The sequence below is a fragment of the Temnothorax americanus genome, unplaced genomic scaffold, assembly GCF_048541705.1.
Source record: "Temnothorax americanus isolate GAGA-0224 unplaced genomic scaffold, ASM4854170v1 Scaffold13, whole genome shotgun sequence".
NCBI classification, from domain to species: domain Eukaryota; kingdom Metazoa; phylum Arthropoda; class Insecta; order Hymenoptera; family Formicidae; genus Temnothorax; species Temnothorax americanus.
Window position 1 is genome coordinate 2,283,921 of NW_027509264.1, and position 14,977 is coordinate 2,298,897.

Below are 14,977 nucleotides of genomic sequence, written 5' to 3' on the forward strand. Positions count from 1 at the left end.
GGCAACCTGCGCGTAATTGGACCCGGAGACACGTAACACAGGCTTTACGTGGCGTGTATTTTTGAAAATTCCTCGGGTCTGCGCCAACGTAAAGGTACCTTTTTGTTCGATTCTTGCCTGAGTCCAGTCGGCCCAAGTCGGAAACACCAAATAGATTTTATGAGGGGGCTATAAACTGCTGGAATCTCGATTCTCGAGTATCGATGGTTCCAAAGGGGCTAATCTGCGGATGAAAACTGTAATAAAACGTTCGCCCTATGTACGTACTTCGGAATCCTTTTGCGCATTCTTATGCTTAACCGTAGGGTAGACCAGGTATCCTCCGCTCCTTCTCCGCACAACTCCCGAAAAAATTTGACGCGTTTCGTATGTTTTTGTGTTTCCTATGCAAATCGATTTTTTTATCTCATTTGTCACAGATTAATACTTGATTTATTTTTTGCTGTCAAATTCTATTTAAATTTTTTTTTTAAATTTCATGCTGCTAAAAATTTTACGGTGCATATAATATAAGAAAAGAAAATTCATTTGTCATACCCAATAAATAAAATGTTTACAATATGTTGACAGTTTCTTAGAAAATCAAGTTTGTTGAAAACAAATTTTGCCAAGTGACTGTTACAGTCTGTTCTGAAGAAAGGCAGAAATGATACAGGATCTATTATCTTCGTATACGTTAATTAATAAATTTTAAAACTCGTTACACACACACACATCTGCTGCTTATACAATCAAAATTACAATTGATTATAAAAATTATATTGCATTTAATTTAGTAACAATTAATTGGATACAACTAGATATAATGAATTAATAAAAAATATTTCAATAATATGAGAACATGAAACAGTTGCAAAGTTTTACGAAAGAAGTATTTTAAAGAAGGAAAAATTGTTGTTCCATTACCTAAGGCTTATTAAAAAGTTAATTTAACGAATAAAAATTTCTGGTCCAATTCTTAATTGTTTTAATATTACATTGTATCAGTTTTATTTTGAAAGATATCAGAAAGAAACCCACAGCCTGTAAAAAGCCAGAAAGCTGTCACATCGGTTCGATTCGTAAGATTATTAAATCTCCTGTACACTACCGCCAACTGAGAAAGTGGATATAAACTACATAGCCACATCTACCTCTGAAGACTGTTGGTAAATCATTCTTGGTGCATATCCACTTGGTGCTATATTTACAAATTGTGAGGAATATGTTTCTGTGTGTACGCGTTTTTAACGGAAAAATACATATATATTTATAATTAAACTATGTGCTAACAATAAAAGTGAAACTTTATTTGTTGAATAATTTTGAACCAACTTTATTTTACAATAAAAGGAAAACTCTAAAAACTTTATTTTGATGAGTGTAAATTACAGAACGCAAAGTAATAACAGAGATATTTTTAATTTTGATTGAGAGATATATTATCTAAATCGAAAATTATGATAAATGCGAAAAAAATAAAATTTTCAATCAAGAAGAATTACTCGGAATTGGTTGAAGAAATCCGGACAAATTGTTTACGAACACATTGTATATTCTCCGTTCTTCGTAACGAAAATAATAATACACACAAAGGTATATATACAGAGTGATAACCATCTTCCACTTAGTATGCCGGGATATTTGTCCGTACTGTTGAATCATTTCTATTTTCATATCTCTATAATTGCGAAGATGTACATAATAACGAGCAATTGTATAAATTTTGTAAAATGATTGAATACACATTATATTGAATGCCATAAACGCAAGAAATATCAAATTATTTACGGTCGTTTCTTCCGCATGATGTTCTTAGAATCAGCGCAGACATAGCAGAAGCAAACGTAGAAGCAAATTAATTAAATTGTTTAAGACGTATCCTAACTTGCGAAACTTACACAAAAATTACTTAGACAAGCATAAAAGGACTAAAACAAATATATATGCCTTAAAATATTAATAAATATGATAAAAGTTACGTATTAACGTGAGTTTGTTTTTCATTTTAAATGCGAGATATGTTCCAGCAAATATTCCATGTGGATATCTCATTGTAGTGTATTGCAGTATATCTTAATAAGTAAGTGTGTAACATTTTTGTGGTACACATTACGGTATACATAACGCGTTTTATCGACGTGTCTCTAAATTGTCCGGATTTCTCGATAACTCATCGAACCACTCGGAAGGGACATCCACATCGTTGAACATCTTATTTTTCTTGTTCTTCTTTTCTTCACCGATGCTCGCTGCAAACGAGTTTGAACAATGGGCAATTCTAAAAAAATATGTACGAACGAGTTTTCCGTTTTGCATGAGAAATTTGCACATTCAAGAGTAATTTTTTAACGTTTTTTTTCAAGAACTGAACGCAATATTCTCTCGATTTCCTAAGAGACAAATTAACCACATACATTGCATACAAGAAAAAGCGAAGCTTGCTCGTCTGAGGCAAACTTGAAAAAAAAATATCATCGAAAATATAAAGAAAGGAAATACAAAACAAAAGTCTTGCTTTTTTGTAGACGCTGGCACACTCATGCAATTTGAAAAGATTAAAACAATATGATTAACTGAAGATTTTAATCCTCTGATTGATCACAGACGAAACTACGTCACGGATATCAGTTGGACGCAGGTGTGAGAGAGAAAGACAGGCAAGAAATAAAGAAGAAACGAAAGAGAAAGAAGAATAATAAAGGATAATTATTGTATGACGGTGATTTTTCGAACGCACGCTTGCATAATTGCTTGGATACGCGCGTCATCAAGAAGATACACTAATAAGTCTTCGGTTTCGCTTTATAATCATAGTCGCGACGATAGCGAAGCGACACGCGGAGCTGGCGCTGGCCGTGATTCATCGGATTCCCCGTGCGTCCGCGGATTCCCCGGGTCTTCCTTCTCGCGCGATATCGTCCTGGAGGAGAGGGTACTCGAGGCACACTTATCTCTCATTTTCTTCGATGCGGTTCGTCAGCCTACGACGTGCCGCGTGCCGTCCCGGCCAAGTTGAATGATACGAGATACGACATGACCCGACTCATGGTCACGGTATACCCCACTACCGCACCATTCGAACGCGTCTTCGGCGCGGAAACTGTAAACGTGTTTCGATGCGTTTCGGTAGAGAACTGGTCAGTCTCGCGAAGGTTATTCGGTGAAGCCGTGAGAGCTTAGCTCCAAGAATTAGCACGCTGAACATCCGGAGATTGTCGTCGCAGCGTTGAATTCCGCTGAGGACTGCGGACCATCGAGGAGCGCCTCAGAGTGGTTTACCAAGAGGCTAGAAATAAATAGTAAATAATTAAATAAGAATACTTATGTGAACGCGAAGATATTGAAGAAGCATAACTCGACATGCATAAGAAATGTTCTAGAAGTGTTCTAATAAAAACACGAGAAACAATCGATACACCGATATCGACAGTAAAGAAATATAATAAAGCAGAATATTAAAGCGAAGGCAGACAGTTATACGTTAATATTGCGTTAATTCCTATTAAAATTTGAAATTTATTTAATGAAGCGGTGATATTATATACGTTATCCACTATTACCGGTTCGACGACTGTTGAATAATCAAGGTGTAAGATGAATATGTGCTCGTGGAATGCTCAAGATACTCTGATTCGCGCGCAGGTGTCGATTCGCTTTATGGAATCGTTCCTCTTCTAAACGTAATCTGGAAACGTGATTTAAAGAAGTTATCTGCTTATTGTTTGGAGTCGATATTTTTTAACAAAATTTTTTGACGAAAGCTTAGAGTGTTATTTCGTGGAAACGTTATCAAATTTGTGAAAATGTGAGTTGCGTCGTTAAAATTTTTACTTTTATTACCTGCTTGATTGGATACGTATGTCGTATACATTTGCTGTCGACTTTATACGCTACATCGCTCGACACTAGCATCTCAAACTTTTTATTCACTAATATGAATGATAAGTATTTGCCGTTTCGTTTGAGTCTTAATCTGTGTGGATTGTGAATCTTCATAATAATTTCTTTTTCCTGTGAACAGTTTCGTATTAAAAGATTTTCTTTGTTCGAAGTTATATAGTTAGCAAGATTATTAAATTTAATCGCTCAATTTTTCTAACAGATTGAACGTAATTAGATTGATCAACCTTTTTCGAATACAGATTAATTTGAAACGTACACCAGTTGAAAACTAAATGAAGTTATATAGAAGTAAAATTATTATCTGACCTCATGACGTATTGGCAGTAAAGCGTTTGATCTTTCAAGGGTTATCGAGCAAGGAGTAAATCCCAGTATTACATTATGTTTGGCTGTTGAGTTTATCATATTCATGACATTATACTTAAAAATGTATTCAAGCTTATATATATATCTGCGTGTTCTAACAGTTTTCTTGGTTCGCATATCGAAATCTTGTTTTCTAATCTCATCAACATATCAAAATTTGATGTATAATGAATAAATGGATATTAATTACGTAAATGTCAATTATAAAATCGCATTTGCGCATGATAAACTTGTATTTTCAAATTTTCTTTGGAACAAAGTTACAGATTTTTTTAAGTTCTTTTCGAGACGATCGTAACTTCCTTTCTGAATAAAAAAATCCATAAAGCTACCGATGATCACTTTGATTAATAATAATTATTTCAACATTGTTAAATAAAATATTAAACACGATTGTAAAAATAAAGTACATTTATAAATCATGTATTTTGTTAAGTTTGTAACAGAACCTCACGAGATGGCTAAGATTTGTATCCTGATCGCGTTGTTTCCGCAATTGCTTTACACGCTAGTACAAGGACAAGAATCTCCGTGTCCACAATATTTCACATATATAACCAAACTTGGGACAGATGAAACAATAGGACAGATCGAAATCCAATCTCCACCAAGAACTGGTGAACTCCATTTAAAAGTGTCCTTAAAAGTCGCTGCTGAGTTGCCTACGGTAAGAGTATCCTTTTTTTCATATTATTAATAATATAGGAGAGAAAAGACCCCCGTACTCTTTCTACGTAAAATAAGTACCAACCGTAAAATTTTTTTACAAAGATTAAGATTATTTCCTGTATATTTTGAACTGTAAATAATTTTTTGATATATCTAAATATTTAAAAAGCAAGGTCGAACATATATCTCCTTGCAATTTAAAAGTGGTTAAAAATGAATGATTTAAAAATAATTTAAAAACTTTGTTTTAAATTTTTATTTTTATGAATCACCTGGTAGCATTTTAATAAATAGAAATAGTTTAATCATCAATATGTTTTAGAGATACGTCGGTCGACTGGAATTGGCGCGATCGAAAGAGGAATCTGCTGCAGCTGTTCAACAGGGCAGGCATTTGTCGTATCATGTTTATTTTCCTTTACGCTATCCGATTCCGACATTGTCTGGAATATGGTTCAACGGTGAACGATATTGCTCGGGACGCGATGGTGAGTATTTATTTAAAATGCAATATATAAATGTCATATGTTTGATGACCTATAGGGCTCCTAGGAGCAAAAATTACAGAGTTCTATCAAGTTACCAATCAATTCTTATTTTTATCTAATTATGCGTAATTTCCAACTAAAACGACGAAGATAAATTGGAAGATAAAGCTCATTAAAACACTCGAAATTTTCTTGCACCATATAAATTGAATAGCATTATTACGTTTTGTTGTAGTAACGGGAAGTATCGTAACTACTATCACGTTGGAACATATTCTGTACCTGCCGAACGTGATGCTTTCGCAAAATTTCCTGCCCTTGCGTCAAAACTCGAAACCGACACCGAGACCATCGTCTGAACGGAACACTCCGAAGAGATCCACCACCGAAGAGATCACTCTCTCTCAACCAATTGGCAACAACATATTTCTGAAAATGATTCCGAGCCAATCACCCCCACAATACAACAACAACAACAATAACATATTCCTAAGGCCGACTCCGACTCAACAAGCTTCACAACATAATAATAATAATAACAACAACAACAACATATTTTTAAAACCCACCCCGGCGACCAATATGTATAACAATATATTTCTAAGACCGAATCCGGCCCAACCAGCCTCACAACCAGCCCCACAACCAGTCCCACAACCCGATAATAATAACAATAATAACAATAATAACAATAACAACAATGATGATAATTACAACGAATGTGGTATCAGCGGCCGCAGCGGAGGCACCAATCTTCTGATAGCCAACGGACAGAAGACGTTGCCAGGTCAGTGGCCGTGGCTGGCGGCACTCTTCGTCGTTAGAAATGGATACGAGTTTCAGTGTGCTGGTTCTGTTCTGACTACAAGACATGTTCTAACAGGTATATTATATATAAAGAAAAAATTTTTTATATATTACTAATATTCCACGTATATAAAACGAGCTTCTTATGCTATATCTATTTCTTTTCTTAAATTGCACGAGATTTATTTATTTATACCTATTCATATTTGCATAGTAATATACAATTTAATAAATTTTCACAAATATCCATGATTGATCCGAATATAATCGAGAAATGAGCATGCAAATATTTGGAATAATTAATTGTTTATTTAGATTTAGATTAGACACAATACCTTCAGATTGTTATTACAAAATACGCATTATAAAATACAAGAATATATCTGAAATCTATTTACCGCTTAATTTCTTTCTTGATAGACCGAGCAGATTATAATAAGAAACTATATTCATACATATGTTTTCTTATTACAGCGGCACATTGTTTGAAGTTGGGCCTCACTAGCAACGACACCCTACACCCTAACGTGTTAGAGGTGGCCTTGGGGCGATTTAACTTGCGCCGGTTTCGCGAAGAGGGAACTGTTAATCGGGAGGTCGCTAGCTACAAGATCCATCCCGAATATGCGCACAGGACCACCGGCGATTCCGATCTGGCGATTTTGATCCTCAGGACGCCAGTCGAGTACAGCCCTTTCATCAGACCTGTTTGCCTGTGGTCCGGTTCAATCGATCTTCAAAATGTCATCGATAGAACAGGATACGTCGTGGGATGGGGCCGAGACGAACACGGCCGTCGTTACACCGAAGAACCACGGATGGCGATGATGCCGATAGTGAGTTTGGTAAGAACGAGAGAATGATTTTCCAAACGTTCGAAACAAAGATATCTTCATAATAACAAAATCGGGGTATTTATATCACCGAAGAGAAGTACTTAGCTAGGCGATAAATACACTCCATTTGATTTGGCTACGTTTACAAATTTAATTATTACATTGTTATTCGCTGCATATGGATGGATTTGTTAGGCATCGCGTAACGAAAGTGATAAATGCAATAATTGTTATAAGGATAGGATAAGTGCAATCGCCGACAGGGTAAGGACTCTCTTCAAATTTTTGAATGCTTTTAAAGTAACACAATTTTACATAATACCAAGATACTAACGACGCTATCCGGGTAACATGGATTTCGCGTTACTGTTGTAGAATCAAATTCTACATATGATGAAGACCCGGTATTGTCGTATTAATTATAGGAAAACTGTCACTGGAGCTACCAGGGTTTCGTCTCTCTCACCTCGAACCGCACTTTTTGCGCCGGTATGCAAGACGGGACAGGTCCTTGCAACGGTGACAGCGGGAGCGGTCTGGTGCTTTTCGACGCTACCACGGGTCGTTATCAGTTGCGTGGCGTTGTTTCGCGGTCGGTGCTCGGCAATGAACTGTTGTGCGATCTCACAAAGTTCGTCGTTTTTGTCGACGTGGCCAAATACCAATCTTGGATTTTACAGCAAATCTCCACGTAGACCCTAGTCACTCGCCTCAGAACCCTCAGAACGCAAGATGTATTAATCGACAAGCTTTTTACGTAAAGTTTATTTGAAGTCACGACTGAAAGTCACGTACTTCTGACTTTTTAGTGATTCCTTTTATCGTAATGCATTTATTATGAATATAAAATAGAATATGTAAATTGATACAAATGTAACTACATATACCTGTCATTGTGAATTTATTAATAATTAAGAATAAATCGTATCACGATACGTGTTATGATACGCTTACCGATGTGTTTATACTCCGTCATATATATGTTTATCCGAAGCAACGGCACTTATATACGACGACGTGAAGATTAAAGTACTAGAATTTTATTTTTGACTTTTTACGGTAATTCCTCTTATCGTAATGCATTTATTATGAATATAAAATAGAATATGTAAATTGATAAAAATGTAACTATCTGTTATTGTAGACTTATTAATAATTAAGAATAAATCGTATCATATGATACGTATTATGTATTACCGAAGCGTTTATGTTCCGTCATATATTGTATTATTTAACTTATTAAATGCATTATATCAACATTTTACATCACAAAACATTATAAAAAATACAAAAAATATTGTCAGAAATTCTGCTCATAACTAGAAATATATAAAATAGAGATATATTAAATATATAAATCTAACGACTTAAGTTTTGTCTGTCTAGCATATATAAAAACAATGGTTAAACATATAAAATTAACCTACAAAGTTAAGTTATGATTTACGTATGTACTCTTTTTACACGTTATACTATTTTATAAGTCTTAAAAAATATTTAGATGTAATAATAAAAATTGTTTCCTGTTTTCTAAATATATGCGTTACCTATTGTAACCTTGTAATTTTCTTAGAAAATGTTATAAATAATAATCAAACAAGAAAGGAAAGAAGTGTTAAAATCACAATCCACATCACTTCGTTACAAAATCATTTAAACAAGATTCAATGCTGCATGTCCGGAGTCGCACGTACTTTTCATCGACATATGCAATCGCACGGCAAACACAAATTGACCGGTTTTAGCGTGTCCTCCAATCGTTGATCGTCAAGACATCGTTTCGAATCAGTCCCTGCAAATCCTCAAATGGCTACAAAACATTCGTCTCTCACATAGATGTCACTAAATTTCCATCAACTCGAATAAAATGCCCAAAACTTATGTTCTACTCGGAAATACATCATTAAATTTTTGCGCAACTACTCCGAGAAAAATTCTATATTTTCCTCTTCTGCCGCCGTTCTCCATCTTTAGAATTGTGCAAAACATTCTGCTGATAAGTTTTGAAGCAACATGCAAAATCGGCGGTAACTTATCGGACGTACGCGTCTACGGGTTTCCCAATCTTTTTTTCTTCTCGTGTGATATCAGAGTAAAAAGATGCGATATCCAGGAAAAGAGGGTATTTCATTTTCTGGTTGCGATTGTCAGCTTACGATATTCTGTTTAGCTTCAGACAAATTGAATGATAGGTACGACCTAACTCATGATCGCCTCGACTCGCGGTACCCCACTATCGCACCATTCGAACGCATCTTCGACGCTGAAACTGAGAGAACTGATCAGTTGGTGTCTCGATGGAGACTTGGCGAGGCTATGGAGAATCGTAACGATGACGCGCGATACTCCATTTGATTTCGCTATATTTACAGTTACACAGTTAATTGCTATTATGACAACGATGTTATATAACAATATTTGCCGCATATCTCCATGACAAATGGATTTGTCAAAGTCATTTTACGGCGATATTATTATTGTAATGAATTTATTACAATGATAAAATACTTATGTAAATGGATATAATTATAGCTATCTGTTTTTGTAGATTTATTAACAATTAAGAATAAATCGTATGACATGCGTTGTAATACGTTTATTGATATGCATCTTACGCAATATTCTGCCATACATCGTATTACTTAATTTAACACTTCGTTAATGATCTATATTATAAAGTATTACAAAAAGTATAAAAAATATTGCCTGCAACACTGCTCACACATGAGAGACTGTTAGATATATATTAAACATATATATATATTATAATTCTAGCGCGACTTAAGTTTACCTGTTTAACAGCATGTATAAAAAGATTGTTTAAAAATATATATGCGTATATATACTCTTTTTTTCACTATGTAATATTTTGTAAGTCTGAAAAATATTTAAATGTACACACCTTAATAAAAAAAAAAGATTTATTTTAGAAACACGTGAGTTACTCTTTTTTGATATATTATAAATAATAATAAGGCAAGAATGATAAAAGGAAGAAATGTTGAAATCAGTTCACAACAGTTCACAGAAATCGCTTCGTGACAGGATCATTGTTTAATGCTGACCACGTTCGCAATCAGAAATCTTTATACCGTTCCCGATCGCGGGAATTCAATTCGCGCTATCAACGTTCGCACCCGCACGCTTTAATAAAAGTTATTTACGATCGCACACGTACACATAGGTTCAAACAGTATTTTCATATATACCTTCAACTAGACGCCGTCGACAGCACGATAGAATCAGCTCTCGACGCGAAGAATATGTGGCTCCATTGCGGTATACTGATCCACCTATTCGGATTTCTCCTCGCGAAATCGTCCAAATCGTTCGACGATGCCGGGAGACATTCCTCATCTCTGGAGAGAAAATTGACGTTGAAATTGAAAACAGCGGCACAACTAAAGCACAATGTCGGGAAAATTCTTCACGAGTTGCCGGTAAGTTTCGTTTTTCCGGAAAGCAGAACGTAAGAAGTCATCCTTGCGTGGAAAGAGATCGCGATGCTAAAGATGTATTTTTGAAATAAATTAACAGAACAAATACATATAAGTTTCATTCAATCGTGAAGGTTGATGATGCTATGGTATTGATTTCAATAATTTTTATCTAATGTAAATAATGTCGGCTTTTACTGTTTTGAGAACTTTAGTTATGCACTTCATTCCGGCGCCAGAATTTACGCTCATTCGTTTTTTTTTATTCTCACAGATACAGAGTTACGAGATGCATCACTCCGTAAAGATCATCGAGGACTACTTGAAAAACGGCGGTTCGCTGCTCGACTGTCTCGACGTCTTATCTTCCGTAACGTACGCGCCTATCGCGGAGCAAGTGGACAGTATCCTTGGATCTATGGAAGACCGCTTACCCGAGTATCTTCTGCCGGCGATATCCTTGATACGGCGATCCCTGTCGGAGGGCTTTCTGAACGCCGACGAGATCTACAGGCCCACATTCGGACCGCCGAAGGCCGACCCATTGGAGAAGATATCTCTGCGAGAGTTAAAGGAAGCCACCTCGCCTCTGACTTATCGCTCGCCTGCCAAAGATGTCAAAGGACCCTGGCCGAAGATTGTTGGCGAGACGGCGACGTTGATCCACGACAAGATCATCCCTCCGCGTTCTGAATTGATTGCGTACATGTTAGCGAATCTGCGGATACCAGACGCGACAACGGAGGTGAGAGAATCGGTCGCGCTTCTCGTCGAACATCTAAGATCGCACGGCAAGCACAAATTGACCGGCTTCAGCATGTCCTCCGATCCGTACGCGCTGGTCGCCAACGCCGTCTCGAGTCTGTCCCTGCAAAATGAGACGCTGATAGCCGCCAACGTGTTACTGCCGTTCTTGCGGAGGCCCTCGGAGTGTCGAGGATCCGCCGAGTTCGCCAGCTTCTTTCAAGACAACACTCTGAATTACACTCTGCTGATATCTCGGGATAAGAAGATCTCTAGTTCGAAAGACGGTGTCGAGTTTCTTTCCATGATACAGCAGAACAATACGGATGTAGCGGATATCATAGAACAATTTTCCCCCTTTGAATATGCGTCCCGGAAAGATCTGTTGCTGGCTATCGTCAGTCATCTCAGGCGTCAGCAAAGTCATCAGGGCGAAGTGTCGAGCGTTGTAGACAGCGTCTACGGTGAGCTGATTCTGAGAAATAACCGGAAGCGTTGGCAACTTCCGAGGAACTCTATTATTGCCGCACCGGTGCTCACCGCGATAGCCAGAAGAGAGAATTTCGTCAAGATTCGAAGACTACTCATGGACGTGGCTGCGGACAGAACAGTCAAGCCGGCAGTCTGGCAAAAGGCACTTGCTTTCGCTTCTTCGGAGGACACCAGTGGGCCGATAAACGCCGTACTGAAAACGCTGAAGGCTCTGCTAGCTTCCGGTTTTCTTCCGTCTGGCGTCCTGTCGATGAATATCGCCGAGCTGATAACCACGTTCGATAAAAGACTCAATCAAGAACAGGCCGAGTGCTCCAATCGATTAGAAACATACTTGGCTAATCTTACTCAAGTAGAAATCGAAACCGACAAAAAGAAGACGATTGAGAACGTCGATGTCAAGGATCTTCTTCAGGTTTTGCCGGGCTTGGACACCTACACGGATGAATACAGAAGCTTGGAGAGCTTTTTGTCGCAGAGCGGCTTGGAGGCGAAGATAGGACAAGTTGATCTGAATGCCCATCCCACCAGGGGTAGATTGCTAGCGCAATTGTTGCAGATGATAGAGCGCGCCGACAGTGTCGACAATAATTTACGACGTTTGGCCGAGCAGCTTGCCGATAACGTGGCTTACGAGGGCTATGGCGCTGGTGCCTTGTCGTATCGTTCTAGTTAGTTCAATAATGAGCACGGTTCTTTCATTGAGTAAATTTCATATTTGACATTTCCGCCAATATCTCGTCCCGAACATTTCGGTCTATATTTAACGAATTAATTTAGTTGACCGAATTGTGGAACAGTTATTTATCATTAACATATTATTATACTGTTTGTATCGCATGATTCTATCTAATAAATTCTCGGAGAATTTTTTACCTATCGTTTTCCGGTAAAATACAATCAAACTACAACTATGCAATAAAATCAAATAAAAAGTGTTAATAAAATTTTTCCCATTACAGCGATTTAAGAAATAGGTTTAGTATCTACGAATTATTTTGTTAAACTCGAGTCGAGTATAAAGAGAAAAGATATTACAATTATATCCTTCAAAATTCTGCGAGCGTTGGAAGAAATATAGTTTTATTTTCATTATTTTACTCTTTTTGTTACTTTGTACAAATCGTCTGCATTCAAGTATACACTTAACTTTTTGCAAACAATTTTAATATAAAAATGCAAAAGTATTTTATATTATCTTAATATAAAATTAAATGTATTATACGCGTTATAATTATGATATAACATAATTTACATATAAACGTGTTTTGAAGCGTTTTAATAGAGAACTGATTAGTCATGAAGATTCGGTGAGTACTAGCGTAATTCCAAGGATTAGCATGCTGAATATCTGGCACCGCAACGTTCATTTCCGTCTTGTACCGTCAAGAAGCATTTTAGAATACTTCACTAAAGTGTCTCAAAAAAATAAATGTCTGAAAAAAGTATGAATAAATACAAAATAAACCAATAAAAATACGTAAAGGAGGTATCGAAATATAACTCGAAACGCATGAAGGCATATTCTAATCATTGATAAGAAATGGCACAGTATGGGTACTCTGATAAAAGACGCAAAAATAAGCAATACTGATATCGACAGTAAGGAGATATAATAAAGCGGAATAAAGTGAAGGCAGACAGTTGTATGAGAGGGTCGCGTTGATTCTCATCGGAGTTTGAAATTCGTTAAATACAGTGATGATTATATCCGCTACAACTTGTTCAGAAATCATACTGTATTTTGTTAGTTTTGTAACAGAGCCTCACACAAGATGATTAAGATTTCTATTTTGTTTGTGTTGCTGCCGCACCTAGTTTATACCATAGTACGTGGTACAACTGAGATAATCCAAGAAAGCAATACCAATAACAACGACAAATGCGGTATCACTGGCTACTATACCGATAGCACAAATAGTCTGATTCCCAACGGTGATTACGCATTACCAGGCCAGTGGCCATGATGCTAATGTTTTATCATTTTGATCAATGACAATTTTTTTCGAAATTGTGTCAAATATTAAAAACATTTCGTAAAAATTAAGTGCATTTAGAAACGATGTATTTTGTTAGTTTTGTAACAGAGCCTCTAGGATGGTCAAGATTTTTATCTTGATCGCGTTGCTGCTACTTTGGACCATGGTACATGGTGAAACTCCATGCCCGAATACTTTACATACATTATCGATCCTAAAACACACGATATATATTTGGACAGTTTAAAATTTCACCTGAGCCAGAAAGTACTGAATTTCGTTTAAAAGTACTTTTAAATGCATCATCTCTGCCAGTAAGCATTCCTTTTATTATTATTAAGAATGTAAAAAAGAAATTTATACGTATAAGATGTGGGCGTTGATACAGGCGATTTTTAATAATTTTTGGTACTTTGAACTAAACCGTTTTACAATAGAGTTTATATCTAATAAAGAAATATAGTTTCTGCAATTAGTTCTTTAAAGAAATAGAATTACTTTTTGTCTTAAGAGAGATACGCGTTGAGTATAATTTTCCAAATGTTTTTTTATTTATTAAGTAGTTTATTTGCTGCACATATATTGAGATATATGAAATATAGTTTTTCAATAGATTTAGATGTTAACAAAACAAAATGGAAAACATAGTTATTTTTCGCAGTTTAAAACAGAATGGTTAAGAAATAATTTAAAAGATTTACTTTAAATTTTTATCTAATTTGTCATGTGTTAATTCTATTTACATAATAAATAGAAATAATAGCTTATCTCAAAGTAAAAGGTGAGCTTTGAGAGTACAACAAGGTTAACAGTACGTTAATTATTTTACAATTTTTAATTTTTAATAGGGTAAACAATTATGAATCAGACCTTTCCGATCATATTACAAACTATGATCGTTAATCAAGTGTCACTTACGCTATTTTTAGATCACCTAACCTGGGAATATTGTAGAACGTGGGATTATATATCTTGATTTAATTTTTGCCGCATCGTTAATGGCTCAAGACAGATCCAAAACATCCGATTTCAAATTACGTATCTTATTAGTAATTAAAAATAACGTTAAAATCATCCTAGAGAAGAAAATGTTCCAAACATACTTAAAGATCATTTCTACTGCAAGCTGATTATTTAGCGAGATTATTAAACTTTAATCGTTCAATTCTTTTAAGTAGTTGGATTTAATTAAACTGATCAACCTTTTGAATGCAGATTGATCTAAAATACTGTAATCATCGTTAAAACAGAAATGTGCATATCAACTGGAAAGT

At 35.9% G+C, this 14,977-nt stretch overlaps 2 protein-coding genes and 1 long non-coding RNA gene across 4 annotated transcripts; 2 read left to right on the forward strand and 1 right to left on the reverse strand.

Moving 5' to 3' along the window:
• Positions 1-3,128: 3,128 nt before the first annotated feature.
• Positions 3,129-4,681, reverse strand: LOC143894155 (uncharacterized). The gene is made up of 3 exons (XR_013256007.1): positions 3,823-4,681; positions 3,543-3,667; positions 3,129-3,268 (listed from the first exon to the last, which is right to left on the reverse strand). It is a non-coding gene; the product is annotated as an uncharacterized LOC143894155 (long non-coding RNA).
• LOC143894152 (uncharacterized) lies at positions 3,141-8,342 on the forward strand. 2 transcript variants are annotated; one of them, XM_077400262.1, is made up of 6 exons: positions 3,141-3,281; positions 4,688-4,918; positions 5,243-5,408; positions 5,644-6,291; positions 6,690-7,060; positions 7,477-8,340. In XM_077400262.1, the coding sequence occupies exons 2-6, from the start codon at positions 4,709-4,711 to the stop codon at positions 7,744-7,746; spliced, it is 1,665 nt and encodes a 554-aa protein (XP_077256388.1). In that variant the 5' UTR covers positions 3,141-3,281; positions 4,688-4,708; the 3' UTR covers positions 7,747-8,340. The 2 variants fall into 2 exon arrangements, with proteins under 2 accessions (XP_077256388.1, XP_077256390.1); XM_077400264.1 differs by lacking the exon at positions 3,141-3,281 and adding an exon at positions 3,657-3,787 and having other exon boundaries at positions 7,477-8,342.
• Positions 8,343-10,314: 1,972 nt separating this feature from the next.
• Positions 10,315-14,766, forward strand: LOC143894151 (uncharacterized). The gene is made up of 2 exons (XM_077400261.1): positions 10,315-10,491; positions 10,763-14,766. Exons 1-2 carry the CDS (start codon positions 10,315-10,317, stop codon positions 12,398-12,400), a joined length of 1,815 nt encoding a protein of 604 aa, XP_077256387.1. The 3' UTR covers positions 12,401-14,766.
• Positions 14,767-14,977: the final 211 nt, after the last annotated feature.

What these genes read in the sequence shown, in the direction of transcription:
- LOC143894151 (XM_077400261.1), top strand. Translation starts at nt 10,315, where the DNA reads ATGTGGCTCCATTGCGGTATACTGATCCACCTATTCGGATTTCTCCTC. An exon ending in AAATTCTTCACGAGTTGCCG is followed by an intron (nt 10,492 to 10,762) that starts GTAAGTTTCGTT and finishes TTATTCTCACAG; the next exon opens with ATACAGAGTTACGAGATGCA.
- LOC143894152 (XM_077400262.1), top strand. Translation starts at nt 4,709, where the DNA reads ATGGCTAAGATTTGTATCCTGATCGCGTTGTTTCCGCAATTGCTTTAC. An exon ending in TCGCTGCTGAGTTGCCTACG is followed by an intron (nt 4,919 to 5,242) that starts GTAAGAGTATCC and finishes AATATGTTTTAG; the next exon opens with AGATACGTCGGTCGACTGGA. An exon ending in TACAAGACATGTTCTAACAG is followed by an intron (nt 6,292 to 6,689) that starts GTATATTATATA and finishes TTCTTATTACAG; the next exon opens with CGGCACATTGTTTGAAGTTG.